General features: G+C 43.2%; 1 protein-coding gene across 1 annotated transcript in view; it reads right to left on the bottom strand.

Annotated features, from left to right (window-relative positions):
• Nucleotides 1–20,039, bottom strand: part of PolA1 (DNA polymerase alpha catalytic subunit) — a 436,605-nt gene that overhangs the window by 220,364 nt on the left and 196,202 nt on the right. The window contains exon 16 of the mRNA XM_071683772.1: nt 17,051–17,175. Within this exon, the coding sequence (XP_071539873.1) occupies nt 17,051–17,175 (125 nt within the window). The remainder of the gene's footprint in view (nt 1–17,050; nt 17,176–20,039) is intronic.

Here is a 20,039-nt window from a genome sequence, read left to right as displayed (position 1 = left end):
CTATCATCAAACACATTCAACAAACCTTCAAAATACTCACTCCATCTCCTTCTCACGTCACCACTACTTGTTATCACCTCCCCATTTGCGCCCTTCACTGATGTTCCCATTTGCTCCCTTGTCTTACGCACTTTATTTACCTCCTTCCAGAACATCTTTTTATTCTCCCTAAGATTTAATGATACTCTCTCACCCCAACTCTCATTTGCCCTTTTTTTCACCTCTTGAACCTTTCTCTTGACCTCCTGTCTCTTTCTTTTATACGTCTCCCACTCAATTTCATTTTTTCCCTGCAAAAATCGTCCAAATGCCTCTCTCTTCTCTTTCACTAATACTCTTGCTTCTTCATCCCACCACTCACTACCCTTTCTAATCAACCCACCTCCCACTCTTCTCATGCCACAAGCATCTTTTGCGCAATCCATCACTGATTCCCTAAATACATCCCATTCCTCCCCCACTCCCCTTACTTCCATTGTTCTCACCTTTTTCCATTCTGTACTCAGTCTCTCCTGGTACTTCCTCACACAAGTCTCCTTCCCAAGCTCACTTACTCTCACCACCCTCTTCACCCCAACATTCACTCTTCTTTGCTGGAAACCCATACAAATCTTCACATTAGCCTCCACAAGATAATGATCAGACATCCCTCCAGTTGCACCTCTCAGCACATTAACATCCAAAAGTCTCTCTTTCGCGCGCCTGTCAATTAACACGTAATCCAATAACGCTCTCTGGCCATCTCTCCTATTTACATAAGTATACTTATGTATATCTCGCTTTTTAAACCAGTTATTCCCAATCATCAGTCCTTTTTCAGCACATAAATCTACAAGCTCTTCACCATTTCCATTTACAACACTGAACACCCCATGTATACCAATTATTCCCTCAACTGCCACATTACTCACCTTTGCATTCAAATCACCCAACACTATAACCCGGTCTCGTGCATCAAAACCACTAACACACTCATTCAGCTGCTCCCAAAACACTTGCCTCTCATGATCTTTCTTCTCATGCCCAGGTGCATATGCACCAATAATCACCCATCTCTCTCCATCAACTTTCAGTTTTACCCTCCATCTCTCTCCATCAACTTTCAGTGTGTGTATATATATGTATATATTGAGATGTATAGGTATGTATATTTGCGTGTGTGGACGTGTATGTATATACATGTGTATGTGGGTGGGCTGGGCCATTCTCTTGTCTGTTTCCTTGTGCTACCTTGCCAACACAGGAGACAGCGACAAAGCAAAATAAATAAATAAATAAATAAATAAAAGGTGCAAGAGGTGAAAAAGAGGGCAAATAAGAGTTGAGGTGAGAGAGTATCAGTAAATTTTAGGGGGAATAAAAAGATGTTCTGGAATGAAGTAAATAATGTGCGTAAGACATGGGAGGAAATGGGAACTTCAGTGAAGGGCGCTAATGGGGAGGTGATAACAAGTAGTGGTGATGTGAGAAGGAGATGGAGTGACTAAATTGAAGGTTTGTTGAATGTGTTTGATGATAGAGTGGCAGATATAGGGTGTTTTGGTCGAGGTGGTGTGCAAAGTGAGAGGGTTAGGGAAAATGATTTGGTAAACAGAGAAGAGGTAGTAAAAGCTTTGCGGAAGATGAAAGCCGGCAAGGCAGCAGGTTTGGATGGTATTGCAGTGGAATTTATTAAAAAAGGGGGTGACTGTATTGTTGACTGGTTGGTAAGGTTATTTAATGTATGTATGACTCATGGTGAGGTGCCTGAGGATTGGCAGAATGCTTGCATAGTGCCATTGTACAAAGGCAAAGGGGATATGAGTGAATGCTCAAATTACAGAGGTATAAGTTTGTTGAGTATTCCTGGTAAATTATATGGGAGGGTATTGATTGAGAGGGTAAAGGCATATACAGAGCATCAGATTGGGGAAGAGCAGTGTGGTTTCAGAAGTGGTAGAGGATGTATGTATCAGGTGTTTGCTTTGAAGAATGTATGTGAGAAATAATTGGTAAAGCAAATGGATTTGTATGTGGCATTTATGGATCTGGAAAACGCATATGCTGGAGTTGATAGAGAGGCTCTGTGGAAGGTATTAAGAATATATGGTGTGGGAGGGAAGTTGTTAGAAGCAGTGAAAAGTTTTTATCGAGGATGTAAGGCATGTGTACGTGTAGGAAGAGAGGTAAGTGATTGGTTCTCATTGAATGTAGGTTTGCGGCAGGGGTGTGTGATGTCTCCATGGTTGTTTAATTTGTTTATGGATGGGGTTGTTAGGGAGGTGAATGCAAGGGTTTTGGAAAGGGGCAAGAATGAAGTCTGTTGTGGATGAGAGAGCTTGGGAAGTGAGTCAGTTGTTGTTCACTGATGATACAGCGCTGGTGGCTGATTTATGTGAGAAACTGCAGAAGCTGGTGACTGAGTTTGGTCAAGTGTGTGAAAGAAGAAAGTTAAGAGTAAATGTCAATAAGAGCAAGGTTATTAGGTACAGCAGGGTTGAGGGTCAAGTTAATTGGGAGGTAAGTTTGAATGGAGAAAAACTGGAGGAAGTAAAGTGTTTTAGATATCTGGGAGTGGACCTGGCAGTGGATGGAACCATGGAAGCGGAAGTGAATCATAGGGTGGGGGAGGGGGCGAAAATCCTGGGAGCCTTGAAGAATGTGTGGAAGTCGAGAACATTATCTCGGAAAGCAAAAATGGGTATGTTTGAAGGAATAGGAATAGTGGTTCCAACTATGTTGTATGGTTGTGAGGCGTGGGCTATGGATAGAGTTGTGTGCAGGAGGGTGGATGTGCTGGAAATGAGATGTTTGAGGACAATATGTGGTGTGAGGGGGTTTGATCGAGTAAGTAATGTAAGGGTAAGAGAGATGTGTGGAAATAAAAAGAGCGTGATTGAGAGAGCAGAAGAGGGTGTTTTGAAATGGTTTGGGCACATGGAGAGAATGAGTGAGGAAAGATTGACCAAGAGGATATATGTGTCGGAGGTGGAGGGAACGAGAAGTGGGAGACCAAATTGGAGGTGGAAAGATGGAGTGAAAAAGATTTTGAGTGATCGGGGCCTGAACATGCAGGAGGGTGAAAGGCGGGCAAGGAATAGAGTGAATTGGATCGATGTGGTATACCGGGGTTGACGTGCTGTCAGTGGATTGAATCAGGGCATGTGAAGCGATTGGGGTAAACCATAGAAAGCTGTGTGGGGCCTGGATGTGGAAAGGGAGCTGTGGTTTCGGGTATTATTGCATGACAGCTAGAGACTGAGTGTGAATGAATGAGGCCTTTGTTGTCTTTTCCTAGCACTACCCCGCACACATGAGGGGGGAGGGGGACGGTATTCCATGTGTGGCGAGGTGGCGATGGGAATGAATAAAGGCAGACAGTGTGAATTGTGTGCATGGGTATATATGTATGTGTGTGTGTGTATATATATGTGTACATTGAGATGTATAGGTATGTATATTTGCGTATGTGGACGTGTGTGTATATACATGCGTATGGGGGTGGGTTTGGCCATTTCTTTCGTCTGTTTCCTTGCGCTACCTCGCAAACGCAGGAAAAAAAAAAAAAAAAAAATTCTATCACACACTCCCACACCTGTTTCAAGAGTAGTGCTACTTCTTCCTTGGCCTTTGTCCTCTCACCAACCACTGACTTTACTCCCGAAATTTTTCCAAACTATTAGTACCCTTGAGCTTCATTTCACTGAAAGCCAGAACATCCAGGTTTCTTTCCTCAAACATACTATGTATCTTTCCTTTTTCTCATCTTGGGTACATCCACACACATTCAGACACCCAAGTCTGAGCCTTTGAGGAGGATGAGCACTCCCCACTTGACTCCTTCTGTTTCCACATGTACATATTCATACTTGCTTGCCTTCATCTATTCCTGAGGCTACCCCGCGCCAAAGGAAACAGCATCGCTACCCCCAGCTTCAGCGAGGTAGCGCCAGGAAAACAGACAAAAAAGGCCACATTCTTTCACACTCAGTCTCTTGCTGTCATGTGTGATGCACCAAAACCACAACTCCCTATCCACATCCCAGCCCTACAAACCCTTACATGGTTTACCCCAGATGCTTCACATACTCTGTTTCAGTCCACTGACAGCATGTCAACCCTGGTATAACACACTGATCCAATTCACTCTATTCCTTACAAACCTCTTACCCTTCTGTATGTTCAGGCCCAGATTTCCAAAAATCTTTTTAACTCCAACCTTCCACCTCCAATTTGGTATCCTGCTTCTCCTTGTTCCCACCATCACTGACATATATCCTCTTTGTCAATCTTTCCTCACTCATTCTCTCCATATGTCCAAACCATTTCAACACACCCTCTTCTGTTCTCTCAACCACACTTTTTATTGCCACACATCTCTCTTACCCTTTCATTACTTAATCAAACCACCTCACAACCACACACTGTCCTCATACATTTCATTTCCAACACATCCACCCTCCTCCGTACAATCCTATCTATAGCCCATGCCTCACAACCATATAGTATTGTGAAACTATTCCTTCAAACATACCCATTTTTGCTCTTCCACATATACTTTCCTCCGTACAACCCTATCTATAGCCCATGCCTCACAACCATATAGTATTGTTGAAACTATTCCTTCAAACATACCCATTTTTGCTCTCCAAGATAACATTCTTTCCTTCCACACATACTTCACCACTCCCAGAACCTTTTCACACATATTCACCATTTCCCTTGTTAGCAAAGTAGCGTAAGAACAGAGGACTGAGGCTCAGAGGGAATATCCTCACGAGGTCCCCTTTTCTGTTTCTTTTTCTTTCATATTTGTCCATTGTTTCCTGCAATAGTGAAGCAGTGACGGGGGGAAAAAAAATTACCCAACTACTGTCATGTGAAATGAAGTAAACCACAGCTCCCTATCCACAACCAAGCTCTAATGACCTTTTCATGGTTTACTCTGGCCACTTTTCATGCCCTGGTTCAGTCTACTTACATCATGTTACCCCCTGTATACAATATAATTTCAATTCACTCTGTCCCATGCTCGTCCTTCACCCTCCTGCATGTTGAACCTCCAAACCACTCAAAATATTTTTCACTCCGTTACTTCATCTACAACTTGGTCTTCCCCTTGTCCCCTATGATTCCAACACATTTGTACATCCTCATCTACAGGCCATGCCTCACATCCATACATCGTCGGGACTACTACACCTTCACACTATTCATTTTCATCCTCCCATATAACAACCTCTCCACACTTTCCTCATGCTCTTAAGAGCCTCTGCCCACTCACCGACCCTACAACTCAATATCACTTTCACTGTTCCATTCATTGCCATGTCCAATCCCAGATATCTAAAACACCCTACTTCCTTCAGAGTTTCTTTATTCACACTCACACCCTAACTAATCTGTCCCTCTGCACTACTAACCCTGCTTTTACTACTACTAACCTTGCTTTTATTCACTCAACCTCCTATCACACACTCTCCCACTGTGAGTCACTGACTTTTGCAGTTTCTCACTAAAATCTGCTACCAGAGCTGTGTGATCAGCAAACAAGTGACTCACTTCTCAGGCCTCCTTACATAATCAAAGACCTTTGCATTTACATCCCTCACCACCCCATTCATAAACAAATTAAGCAGCCATGGTGATATGAAACACCCCCATCGCAGACTTACATTCACTTAGAACCACTCACCCTCCTGCCTCTCTACCTATTCAAACACACACCTTACAGTCTTGGTAAAAACTTCTCAGCACTTTTAGTATCTTTCTCTCTATACCACATATTCATAAGACCTTCCATAAGGCATCTCTATCAGTCCTATCATATGCTTTCTAAAGATTCATAAAGGCCACAAACAAATCCTTCATCTCTAACTGTTCAAACAAACACCTTACACTCTTGATAAAAACTTCTCATTGCTTTTAGTATCTTTCTTTCTACACCGCATATCCATAAGACCTGTAAGGCATCTCTATCAGTCCTATCATATGCTTTCTACAGATTCATAAATATTTATTTATTCATTTATTTTGCTTTGTCGCTGTCTCCCGCGTTAGCGAGGTAGTGCAAGGAAACAGACGAAAGAATGGCCCAACCCGCCCACATGCACATGTATATACATACATGTCCACACACGCACAATATACATACCTATACATCTCAATGTACACATATATACACACACAGACATATACATATATACACATGTACATAATTCATCGGGAACCATTGCAACACAAACATCGCCAGGTGGTAGAGTTTCCCGCAGTGTATTGAGACAGACTTCCCCAGAACTTTTTTTAAAGGGGAAGTAAATGTTTATAGTTGTGTTACTGGAGTGACAGTTTTCATACATGGTGTTTTGACAAGAAAATAGTGAAATTGGAGAAAAATGTAGCTTAGACATTGAAGCTTATTGATACAGTTGTTAAATTGATGAGAACTGCTATTGACGTTTGTGTAAATAAATTATACATTTCCTTTTTTCCATAGCGAGAGGTTGAACCATTATGTGACATTCATTTTTTTTCATTCATTTCAAGCTAGAAATTTCAGTTTTCTAAATTGTTTCTCACATTTTTCATATGTATATATATGTATGTATGTGTGTGTGTGTATATGTGCGTATGTATGTGTATGTGTGTATATGTGTATATGTATATATTTTTTTTTTTATTATACTTTGTCGCTGTCTCCCGCGTTTGCGAGGTAGCGCAAGGAAACAGACGAAAGAAATGGCCCAACCCCCCCCCCCATACACATGTATATACATACGTCCACACACGCAAATATACATACCTACACAGCTTTCCATAGCTTACCCCAGACGCTTCACATGCCTTGATTCAATCCACTGACAGCACGTCAACCCCGGTATACCACATCGCTCCAATTCACTCTATTCCTTGCCCTCCTTTCACCCTCCTGCATGTTCAGGCCCCGATCACACCAAATCTTTTATCCCTGGGGATAGGGGTGACAGAATACTTCCCACGTATTCCTCGCGTGTCGTAGAAAGCGACTAGAGGGGACGGGAGCGGGGGGCCAGAAATCCTCCCCTCCTTGTATTAAATTTCTAAAATGGGAAACAGAGGAAGGAGTCACGCGGGGAGTGCTCATCCTCCTCGAAGGCTCAGATTGGGGTGTCTAAATGTCTGTGGATGTAACCAAGATGTGAAAAAAGGAGAGATAGGTAGTATGTTTGAGGAAAGGAACCTGGATGTTTTGGCTCTGAGTGAAACGAAGCTCAAGGGTAAAGGGGAAGAGTGGTTTGCGAATGTCTGGGGAGTAAAGTCAGGGGTTAGTGAGAGGACAAGAGCAAGGGAAGGAGTAGCAATACTCCTGAAACAGGAGTTGTGGGAGTATGTGATAGAATGTAAGAAAGTAAATTCTCAATTAATATGGGTAAAACTGAAAGTTGATGGAGAGAGGTGGGTGATTATTGGTGCATATGCACCTGGACATGAGAAGAAAGATCATGAGAGGCAAGTGTTTTGGGAGCAGCTGAATGAGTGTGTTAGTGGTTTTGATGCATGAGACCGGGTTTTAGTGATGGGTGATTTGAATGCAAAGGTGAGTAATGTGGCAGTTGAGGGAGTAATTGGTATACATGGGGTGTTCAGTGTTGTAAATGGAAATGGTGAGGAGCTTGTAGATTTATGTGCTGAAAAAGGACTGATGATTGGGAATACCTGGTTTAAAAAGCGAGATATACATAAGTATACTTATGTAAGTACGAGAGATGGCCAGAGAGCGTTATTGGACTACGTGTTAATTGACAGGTGTGCAAAAGAGAGACTTTTGGATGTTAATGTGCTGAGAGGTGCAACTGGAGGGATGTCTGATCATTATCTTGTGGAGGCTAAGGTGAAGATTTGTATGGGTTTTCAGGAAAGAAGAGTGAATGTTGGGGTGAAGAGGGTGGTGAGAGTAAGTGAGCTTGGGAAGGACACCTGTGTGAGGAAGTACCAGGAGAGACTGAGTACAGAATGGAAAAAGGTGAGAACAATGGAAGTAAGGGGAGTGGGGGAGGAATGGGATGTATTTAGGGAATCAGTGATGGATTGCACAAAAGATGCTTGTGGCATGAGAAGAGTGGGAGGTGGGTTGATTAGAAAGGGTAGTGAGTGGTGGGATGAAGAAGTAAGAGTATTAGTGAAAGAGAAGAGAGAGGCATTTGGACGATTTTTGCAGGGAAAAAATGCAATTGAGGGGGAGATGTATAAAAGAAAGAGACAGGAGGTCAAGAGAAAGGTGCAAGAGGTGAAAAAAAGGGCAAATGAGGGTTGGGGTGAGAGAGTATCATTAAATCTTAGGGAGAATAAAAAGATGTTCTGGAAGGAGGTAAATAAAGTGCGTAAGACAAGGGAGCAAATGGGAACTTCAGTGAAGGGCGCAAATGGGGAGGTGATAACAAGTAGTGGTGATGTGAGAAGGAGATGGAGTGACTAAATTGAAGGTTTGTTGAATGTGTTTGATGATAGAGTGGCAGATATAGGGTGTTTTGGTCGAGGTGGTGTGCAAAGTGAGAGGGTTAGGGAAAATGATTTGGTAAACAGAGAAGAGTTAGTGAAAGCTTTGCAGAAGATGAAAGCCGGCAAGGCAGCAGGTTTGGATGGTATTGCAGTGGAATTTATTAAAAAAGGGGGTGACTGTATTGTTGACTGGTTGGTAAGGTTATTTAATGTATGTATGACTCATGGTGAGGTGCCTGAGGATTGGCGGAATGCGTGCATAGTGCCATTGTACAAAGGCAAAGGGGATAAGAGTGAGTGATCAAATTACAGAGGTATAAGTTTGTTGAGTATTCCTGGTAAATTATATGGGAGGGTATTGATTGAGAGGGTGAAGGCATGTACAGAGCATCAGATTGGGGAAGAGCAGTGTGGTTTCAGAAGTGGTAGAGGATGTGTGGATCAGGTGTTTGCTTTGAAGAATGTATGTGAGAAATACTTAGAAAAGCAAATAGATTTGTATGTAGCATTTATGGATCTGGAGAAGGCATATGATAGGGTTGATAGAGAGGCTCTGTGGAAGGTATTAAGAATATATGGTGTGGGAGGAAAGTTGTTAGAAGCAGTGAAAAGTTTTTATCGAGGATGTAAGGCATGTGTACGTGTAGGAAGAGAGGAAAGTGATTGGTTCTCAGTGAATGTAGGTTTGCGGCAGGGGTGTGTGATGTCTCCATGGTTGTTTAATTTGTTTATGGATGGGGTTGTTAGGGAGGTAAATGCAAGAGTTTTGGAAAGAGGGGCAAGTATGAAGTCTGTTGGGGATGAGAGATTTTGGGAAGTGAGTCAGTTGTTGTTCGCTGATGATACAGCGCTGGTGGCTGATTCATGTGAGAAACTGCAGAAGCTGGTGACTGAGTTTGGTAAAGTGTGTGGAAGAAGAAAGTTAAGAGTAAATGTGAATAAGAGCAAGGTTATTAGGTACAGTAGGGTTGAGGGTCAAGTCAATTGGGAGGTGAGTTTGAATGGAGAAAAACTGGAGGAAGTGAAGTGTTTTAGATATCTGGGAGTGGATCTGGCAGCGGATGGAACCATGAAAGCGGAAGTGGATCATAGGGTGGGGGAGGGGGCGAAAATTCTGGGGGCCTTGAAGAATGTGTGGAAGTCGAGAACATTATCTCGGAAAGCAAAAATGGGTATGTTTGAAGGAATAGTGGTTCCAACAATGTTGTATGGTTGCGAGGCGTGGGCTATGGATAGAGTTGTGCGCAGGAGGATGGATGTGCTGGAAATGAGATGTTTGAGGACAATGTGTGGTGTGAGGTGGTTTGATCGAGTTAGTAACGTAAGGGTAAGAGAGAGGTGTGGAAATAAAAAGAGTGTGGTTGAGAGAGCAGAAGAGGGTGTTTTGAAGTGGTTTGGGCACATGGAGAGAATGAGTGAGGAAAGATTGACAAAGAGGATATATGTGTCGGAGGTGGAGGGAACGAGGAGAAGAGGGAGACCAAATTGGAGGTGGAAAGATGGAGTGAAAAAGATTTTGTGTGATCGGGGCCTGAACATGCAGGAGGGTGAAAGGAGGGCAAGGAATAGAGTGAATTGGAGCGATGTGGTATACCGGGGTTGACGTGCTGTCAGTGGATTGAATCGAGGCATGTGAAGCGTCTGGGGTAAACCATGGAAAGCTGTGTAGGTATGTATATTTGCGTGTGTGGACGTATGTATATACATGTGTATGGGGGGGGTGGGTTGGGCCATTTCTTTCGTCTGTTTCCTTGCGCTACCTCGCAAACGCGGGAGACAGCGACAAAGTATAATAAAATAAAAAAATAATACATAATTCATACTGTCTGCCTTTATTTGTTCCCATCGCCACCTCGCCACACATGGAATAACAACCCCCTCCCCCCAAATGTGTGCGAGGTAGCGCTAGGAAAAACACCAAAGGCCCCATTCGTTCACACTCAGTCTCTAGCTGTCATGTAATAATGCACTGAAACCACAGCTCCCTGTCCACATCCAGGCCCCACACACTTTGCATGGTTTACCCCAGACGCTTCACATGCTCTGGTTCAATCCCTTGACAGCACGTCGACCCCGGTATACCACATCGTTCCAGTTCACTCTATTCCTTGCACGCCTTTCACCCTCCTGCATGTTCAGGCCCCGATCACTCAAAATCTTTTTCACTCCATCTTTCCACCTCCAATTTGGTCTCCCACTTCTCCTCGTTCCCTCCACCTCTGACATATATATCCTCTTGGTCAATCTTTCCCCACTCATTCTCTCCATGTGACCAAACCATTTGAAAACACCCTCTTCTGCTCTCTCAACCACGCTCTTTTTATTTCCACACATCTCTCTCACCCTTACATTACTTACTCGATCAAACCACCTCACACCACACATTGTCCTCAAACATCTCATTTCCAGCACATCCACCCTCCTGCGCACAACTCTATCCATAGCCCACGCCTCGCAACCATACAACATTGTTGGAACCACTATTCCTTCAAACATACCCATTTTTGCTTTCCGAGATAATGTTCTCGACTTCCAAACATTCTTCAAGGCTCCCAGGATTTTCGCTCCCTCCCCCACCCTATGATTCACTTCCGCTTCCATGGTTCCATCCGCTGCCAGATCCACTCCCAGATATCTAAAACACTTCACTTCCTCCAGCTTTTCTCCATTCAAACTTACCTCCCAATTGACTTGACCCTCAACGCTACTGTACCTAATAACCTTGCTCTTATTCACATTTACTCTTAACTTTCTTCTTTCACACACTTTACCAAACTCAGTCACCAGCTTCTGCAGTTTCTTACATGAATCAGCCACCAGCGATGTATCATCAGCGAACAACAACTAACTCACTTCCCAAGCTCTCTCATCCACAACAGACTGCATACTTGCCCCTCTTTCCAAAACTCTTGCATTCACCTCCCTAACAACCCCATCCATAAACAAATTAAACAACCATGGAGACATCACACACCCCTGCCGCAAACCTACATTCACTGAGAACCAATCACTTTCCTCTCTTCCTACATGTACACATGCCTTACATCCTCGATAAAAACTTTTCACTGCTTCTAACAACTTGCCTCCCACACCATATATTCTTAATACCTTCCACAGAGCATCTCTATCAACTCTATCATATGCCTTCTCCAGATCCATAAATGCTACATACAAATCCATTTGTTTTTCTAATTATTTCTCGCATACATTCTTCAAAGCAAACACCTGATCCACACATCCTCTACCACTTCTGAAACCACATTGCTCTTCCCCAATCTGATGCTCTGTACGTGCCTTCACCCTCTCAATCAATTATTTTTATTTTATTTTATTATACTTTGTCGCTGTCTCCCGCGTTTGCGAGGTAGCGCAAGGAAACAGACGAAAGAAATGGCCCAACCCCCCCCCCCCTACACATGTACATACACACGTCCACACACGCAAATATACATACCTACACAGCTTTCCATGGTTTACCCCAGACGCTTCACATGCCTTGCTTCAATCCACTGACAGCACGTCAACCCCGGTATACCACATCGCTCCAATTCACTCTATTCCTTGCCCTCCTTTCACCCTCCTGCATGTTCAGGCCCCGATCACACAAAATCTTTTTCACTCCATCTTTCCACCTCCAATTTGGTCTCCCTCTTCTCCTTGTTCCCTCCACCTCCGACACATATATCCTCTTGGTCAATCTTTCCTCACTCATCCTCTCCATGTGCCCAAACCACTTCAAAACACCCTCTTCTGCTCTCTCAACCACGCTCTTTTTATTTCCACACATCTCTCTTACCCTTACGTTACTCACTCGATCAAACCACCTCACACCACACATTGTCCTCAAACATCTCATTTCCAGCACATCCATCCTCCTGCGCACAACTCTATCCATAGCCCACGCCTCGCAACCATACAACATTGTTGGAACCACTATTCCTTCAAACATACCCATTTTTGCTTTCTGAGATAATGTTCTCGACTTCCACACATTCTTCAAGGCCCCCAGGATTTTCGCCCCCTCCCCCACCCTATGATCCACTTCCGCTTCCATGGTTCCATCCGCTGCCAGATCCACTCCCAGATATCTAAAACACTTCACTTCCTCCAGTTTTTCTCCATTCAAACTCACCTCCCAATTGACTTGACCCTCAACCCTACTGTACCTAATAACCTTGCTCTTATTCACATTTACTCTTAACTTTCTTCTTCCACACACTTTTCCAAACTCAGTCACCAGCTTCTGCAGTTTCTCACATGAATCAGCCACCAGCGCTGTATCATCAGCGAACAACAACTGACTCACTTCCCAAGCTCTCTCATCCCCAACAGACTTCATACTTGCTCCTCTTTCCAAAACTCTTGCATTTACCTCCCTAACAACCCCATCCATAAACAAATTAAACAACCATGGAGACATCACACACCCCTGCCGCAAACCTACATTCACTGAGAACCAATCACTTTCCTCTCTTCCTACACGTACACATGCCTTACATCCTCGATAAAAACTTTTCACTGCTTCTAACAACTTTCCTCCCACACCATATATTCTTAATACCTTCCAAAGAGCATCTCTATCAACTCTATCATATGCCTTCTCCAGATCCATAAATGCTACATACAAATCCATTTGCTTTTCTAAGTATTTCTCACATACATTCTTCAAAGCAAACACCTGATCCACACATCCTCTACCACTTCTGAAACCACACTGCTCTTCCCCAATCTGATGCTCTGTACATGCCTTCACCCTCTCAATCAATACCCTCCCATATAATTTACCAGGAATACTCAACAAACTTATACCTCTGTAATTTGATCACTCACTCTTATCCCCTTTGCCTTTGTACAATGGCACTATGCACGCATTCCGCCAATCCTCAGGCACCTCACCATGAGTCATACATACATTAAATAACCTTACCAACCAGTCAACAATACAGTCACCCTCTTTTTTAATAAATTCCACTGCAATACCATCCAAACCTGCTGCCTTGCCGGCTTTCATCTTCCGCAAAGCTTTCACTACCTCTTCTCTGTTTACCAAATCATTTTCCCTAACCCTCTCACTTTGCACACCACCTCGACCAAAACACCCTATATCTGCCACTCTATCATCAAACACATTCAACAAACCTTCAAAATACTCACTCCATGTCCTTCTCACATCACCACTACTTGTCATCACCTCCCCATTCACTGAAGTTCCCATTTGCTCCCTTGTCTTACGCACTTTATTTACCTCCTTCCAAAACATCTTTTTATTCTCCCCAAAATTTAATGATACTCTCTCACCCCAACTCTCATTTGCCCTCTTTTTCACCTCTTGCACCTTTCTCTTGACCTCCTGCCTCTTTCTTTTATACCTCTCCCACTCATTTGCATTTTTTTCCCTGCAAAAATCGTTCAAATGCCTCTCTCTTCTCTTTCACTAATAATCTTACTTCTTCATTCCACCACTCACTACCTTTTCTAATCAACCCACCTCCCACGCTTCTCATGCCACAAGCATCTTTTGCGCAAGCCATCACTGCTTCCCTAAATACATCCCATTCCTCCCCCACTCCCCTTACCTCCTTTGTTCTCACCTTTTTCCATTCTGTACTCAGTCTCTCCTGGTACTTCCTCACACAAGTCTCCTTCCCAAGCTCACTTACTCTCACCACTCTCTTCACCCCAACATTCTCTCTTCTTTTCTGAAAACCCCCACAAATCTTCACCTTCACTTCCACAAGATAATGATCAGACATCCCTCCAGATGCACCTCTCAGCACATTAACATCCAAAAGTCTCTCTTTTGTGCGTCTATCAATTAACACATAATCCAATAATGCTCTCTGGCCATCTCTCCTACTTACATACGTATACTTATGTATATCTCGCTTTTTAAACCAGGTATTCCCAATCACCAGTCCTTTTTCAGCACGTAAATCTACAAGCTCTTCACCATTTCCATTTACAACACTGAACACTCCATGTATACCAATTATTCCCTCAACTGCCACATTACTCACCTTTGCATTCAAATCACCCATCACTATAACCCGGTCTTGTGCATCAAAACCACTAACACACTCATTCAGCTGCTCCCAAAACACTTGCCTCTCATGATCTTTCTTCTCATGCCCAGGTGCATATGCACCAATAATCACCCATCTCTCTCTATCAACTTTCAGTTTTACCCATATCAATCTAGAATTTACTTTCTAACACTCTATCACATACTCCCACAACTCCTGATTCAGGAGTAGTGCTACTCATTCCCTTGCTCTTGTCCTCTCACTAACCCCTGACTTTACTCCCAAGACAATCCCAAACCACTCTTCCCCTTTACCCTTTAGCTTCATTTCACTCAGAGCCATAACATCCAGGTTCCTTTCCTCAAACATACTACCTATCTCTTCTTTTTTCTCATCTTGGTTACATCCACAGACATTTAGACACCCCAATCTGAGCCTTCGAGGAGGATGAGCACTCCTCGCATGACTCCTTCTTCTGTTTCCCCTTTTAGAAAGTTAAAATACAAGGAGGGGAGGGTTTCTGGCCCCCCGCTCCCGTCCCCTTTAGTCGCCTTCTACGACACGTGAGGAATGCGTGGGAAGTATTCATAAATACCACAAACAAATCCTTCCATATCTCTCAGTATTTCTTACACATTCTTTAAAGCAAACATCTGAACCACACATCATCGAACATTCCTGACACCACACTGTTCTTCCCAAATCTGATGCTCTGTACATGACTTCGCCCATTCAATCACTATTCTCCCACACAACCTACTGGGTACACTCAACAAACTTATACCTCTGTATGGTGAACACTCACCTCTGTCCCCCTTACCTTTATACAATGGAATTATGCATGCTTTCTGCCAAATGTCAAGCACCCCATCATGATCCATACAAACACTGAAAAGTCTTCCAAACCAAACAGTCTATCTACCTATCTATATATATCTCTGATGCCTGTCCCCACCTAAAACTCCCTCAAGGGAGTGGCCACAGCAACAGTCTCCATAACTAGTAAACTCCAGTGCTACTTCTTAGCCTTTAGTATCTCATCCTTAACAGACCACTAATAGAAAGCAATTCTAGTGTAGTGTTTTCAGAAGCTCCTACCAAATGCTTTAACTGACTGCTTCTCTCTACTGCTCTAACAATTTTGCCAAAAGGCAGGACTTAGTGCATAGTGCTCACCGCAGAAAAATCTAGAGTTACCAAGGATGAGCTGCAAAAGTAAGTGTTGTCAAAAGTTATACATGATATGAAGAGATTGTATACTTGTGGACAGAATGCCAGTAGGCCATGAGTGGGTGAAGTAGAAAGAAAAGACAGATACCTGGGTCAGAGGAGTGCAGTCTGACAACTATTAAAGTACTGGTTCACTATGGAGTCGTCACTAACCCTCCTGATACCCAAGCGGGTAGTACTGGTAATATACCTCCCTGGTCGTTGGCTGCCGACCAATTACTATCCAATATTCCTTTCTTGAGTAATTTAAAAGCTATACCATCTACAGCGGCCTTATCACATTGCATCTTCGAGAAAGGCTTTCACCACCATGGCTGTCTAACTCTGCATACCTCCCTAACCCAAGCATGCTACATTAACCATCCTATTGTCACACATGTTCAACACTCCATCAAAGTACTCACTCCATCCCATCTTTCCTTCATTAGTGCTCATTACTACATCACCATTTATCCCCTTCACAGATGTTCCCACTTGTTCTCATTTTTCTCACACTATCAAGTTTCTTCCATAACATCTTACTTTCCCTGAAGTTTACTGATATTCACCCCAACTCTCATTTGTCCTGTTTTTCAGTCCCTGGACCTTCCTATTGACCTCCTCCCACTTTCTCTCATACACATCCCGTTCACATCCCTTCTCTGTAAGTACTGCCCTATATAACTCTCTTTTCTCTATCATAGCAGCTATACTTCATCATCCTACCAATCACTACTCTTTATCACCTACCCACCTCCCATCTTTTAAACACTTCCCTTGCACATACCCATGCCCACCTCCCATTCCTCATCCACTCCCCTAGTTTTGTTTACTCTCACCTTTGCCATTCTATACTTCACTCCTGATATTATTCACAGAAATTTCTTTTCCAAGCTCACTTCTTTCACTGACCTTTTGTTGCCTATATCATTTCCTATTTTCCCAAAACCTCTACAGAAATCTTCACTCTTGCTTCCACCATGTAATGATCAAACATCCTACCAACTGCCCTTTTTAGCACATTCACATCCATTAGTCTCTCTCGAGTGACAATCGATTAATGTGTAATTTCAATAATGCCCGCTTACCATCTTTCCTGCTAATATCAACTGTTCAGCTAGACCAATGAATCTGCTGTTTAATGTCAACTTCATATCTTCAAACAAACACACACTCTCTCTCTCAAGAGAAGGAGAGAGCAAGAGAGATTGTACTTAGTAGTAAGTTCAGCCAGACCAATGAATCTGCTGTTTAATGTCAACTTTATATCTTCAAACTAACACACTCTCTCTCTCAAGAGAAGGAGAGAGCAAGAGATTGCACTTAGTAGTAAAATCTGATTAAAATATGACTTGCTTTACCTTTTTGATCACTTTACTGTGCTGTTTGTTGGGAACAATGAAGTCCTTTTCAGTAAATGCATGAAGTAACAGAAACTCATTCCTTTCAGATCGGCCACCAAGGAGTGTTCGTGACATTACATTACCTGGAAATGAAAATAATAATAATATAAATAATAATGTTGGGGTGAAGAAGGTGGTGAGAGTGAGTGAGCTTGGGAAGGAGACCTGTGTGGGGAAGTACCAGGAGAGACTGTGTACAGAATGGAAAAAGGTGAGAACAATGGAAGTAAGGGGAGTGGGGGAGGAATGGGATGTATTTAGGGAATCAGTGATGGATTGCGCAAAAGATGCTTGTGGCATGAGAAGAGTGGGAGGTGGGCTGTTTAGAAAGGGTAGTGAGTGGTGGGATGAAGAAGTAAGAGTATTAGTGAAAGAGAAGAGAGAGGCATTTGGACGATTTTTGCAGGGAAAAAATGCAATTGAGTGGGAGAAGTATAAAAGAAAGAGACAGGAGGTCAAGAGAAAGGTGCAAGAGGTGAAAAAAAGGGCAAATGAGAGTTGGGGTGAGAGACTATCAGTAAATTTTAGGGAGAATAAAAAGATGTTCTGGAAGGAGGTAAATAGGGTGCGTAAGACAAGGGAGCAAATGGGAACTTCAGTGAAGGGCGTAAATGGGGAGGTGATAACAAGTAGCGGTGATGTGAGAAGGAGATGGAATGAGTATTTTGAAGGTTTGTTGAATGTGTCTGATGACAGAGTGGCAGATATAGGGTGTTTTGGTCGAGGTGGTGTGCAAAGTGAGAGGGTTAGGGAAAATGATTTGGTAAACAGAGAAGAGGTAGTAAAAGCTTTGCGGAAGATGAAAGCCGGCAAGGCAGCAGGTTTGGATGGTATTGCAGTGGAATTTATTAAAAAGGGGGGTGACTGTATTGTTGACTGGTTGGTAAGGTTATTTAATGTATGTATGACTCATGGTGAGGTGCCTGAGGATTGGCGGAATGCGTGCATAGTGCCATTGTACAAAGGCAAAGGGGATAAGAGTGAGTGCTCAAATTACAGAGGTATAAGTTTGTTGAGTATTCCTGGTAAATTATATGGGAGGGTATTGATTGAGAGGGTGAAGGCATGTACAGAGCATCAGATTGGGGAAGAGCAGTGCGGTTTCAGAAGTGGTAGAGGATGTGTGGATCAGGTGTTTGCTTTGAAGAATGTATGTGAGAAATACTTAGAAAAGCAAATGGATTTGTATGTAGCATTTATGGATCTGGAGAAGGCATATGATAGAGTTGATAGAGATGCTCTGTGGAAGGTATTAAGAATATATGGTGTGGGAGGCAAGTTGTTAGAAGCAGTGAAAAGTTTTTATCGAGGATGTAAGGCATGTGTACGTGTAGGAAGAGAGGAAAGTGATTGGTTCTCAGTGAATGTAGGTTTGCGGCAGGGGTGTGTGATGTCTCCATGGTTGTTTAATTTGTTTATGGATGGGGTTGTTAGGGAGGTAAATGCAAGAGTCCTGGAAAGAGGGGCAAGTATGAAGTCTGTTGGGGATGAGAGAGCTTGGGAAGTGAGTCAGTTGTTGTTCGCTGATGATACAGCGCTGGTGGCTGATTCATGTGAGAAACTGCAGAAGCTGGTGACTGAGTTTGGTAAAGTGTGTGGAAGAAGAAAGTTAAGAGTAAATGTGAATAAGAGCAAGGTTATTAGGTACAGTAGGGGTGAGGGTCAAGTCAATTGGGAGGTGAGTTTGAATGGAGAAAAACTGGAGGAAGTGAAGTGTTTTAGATATCTGGGAGTGGATCTGTCAGCGGATGGAACCATGGAAGCGGAAGTGGATCATAGGGTGGGGGAGGGGGCGAAAATTTTGGGAGCCTTGAAAAATGTGTGGAAGTCGAGAACATTATCTCGGAAAGCAAAAATGGGTATGTTTGAAGGAATAGTGGTTCCAACAATGTTGTATGGTTGCGAGGCGTGGGCTATGGATAGAGATGTGCGCAGGAGGATGGATGTGCTGGAAATGAGATGTTTGAGGACAATGTGTGGTGTGAGGTGGTTTGATCGAGTAAGTAACGTAAGGGTAAGAGAGATGTGTGGAAATAAAAAGAGCGTGGTTGAGAGAGCAGAAGAAGGTGTTTTGAAATGGTTTGGGCACATGGAGAGAATGAGTGAGGAAAGATTGACCAAGAGGATATATGTGTCGGAGGTGGAGGGAACGAGGAGAAGAGGGAGACCAAATTGGAGGTGGAAAGATGGAGTGAAAAAGATTTTGTGTGATCGGGGCCTGAACATGCAGGAGGGTGAAAGGAGGGCAAGGAATAGAGTGAATTGGAGCGATGTGGTATACAGGGGTTGACGTGCTGTCAGTGGATTGAATCAAGGCATGTGAAGCGTCTAGGGTAAACCATGGAAGGCTGTGTAGGTATGTATATTTGCGTGTGTGGACGTATGTACATGTGTATGGGGGGGGGGGCCATTTCTTTCGTCTGTTTCCTTGCGCTACCTCGCAAACGCGGGAGACAGCGACAAAGTATGAAAAAAAAAAAAAAAAAAAAAAAAAAAATAAATAATAATGACCTAGGTACTGGGAGGGTTAGTGGTGGCTGTGTAATGAGCCAGCATTTCAATGGTTGTCAAGTTGCACTCCTTTGATCCAGATGGTTGTTTTTGCTTTTTGCCTTACACACACATGGACTACAGGCATTCTGTCCACAAACATAAAATTTAACCTTGTCATGCATCACACTTGACAACATCTAACTTAAACAGCTCATTCTTCATAACTCTAAAATTTCCCGTGGTGAGTGCTATGTGCTAGCTGTGCCTTTTGGCAAAATGGTAGGAACAACGGATAGAAGTGGTAGGTAGGAGCATTAGGAAGACACATTGGGTAGACGAAGTATTGAGGAACATTAGGCAGAAGTAGTCAGTAGGAACATTCAGTAGGAACTTCTGCAAACACTATGCTAGACATGCCCTCTGCCAGTGGCCTGTTAAGGGTGAGGTCAAAGGC

The sequence above is a fragment of the Panulirus ornatus genome, chromosome 37 (assembly GCF_036320965.1).
Source record: "Panulirus ornatus isolate Po-2019 chromosome 37, ASM3632096v1, whole genome shotgun sequence".
Lineage (NCBI taxonomy): Eukaryota > Metazoa > Arthropoda > Malacostraca > Decapoda > Palinuridae > Panulirus > Panulirus ornatus.
The sequence above is the reverse complement of the archived record's forward strand: the minus strand, read 5'-3'. Positions and strand labels throughout refer to the sequence as shown.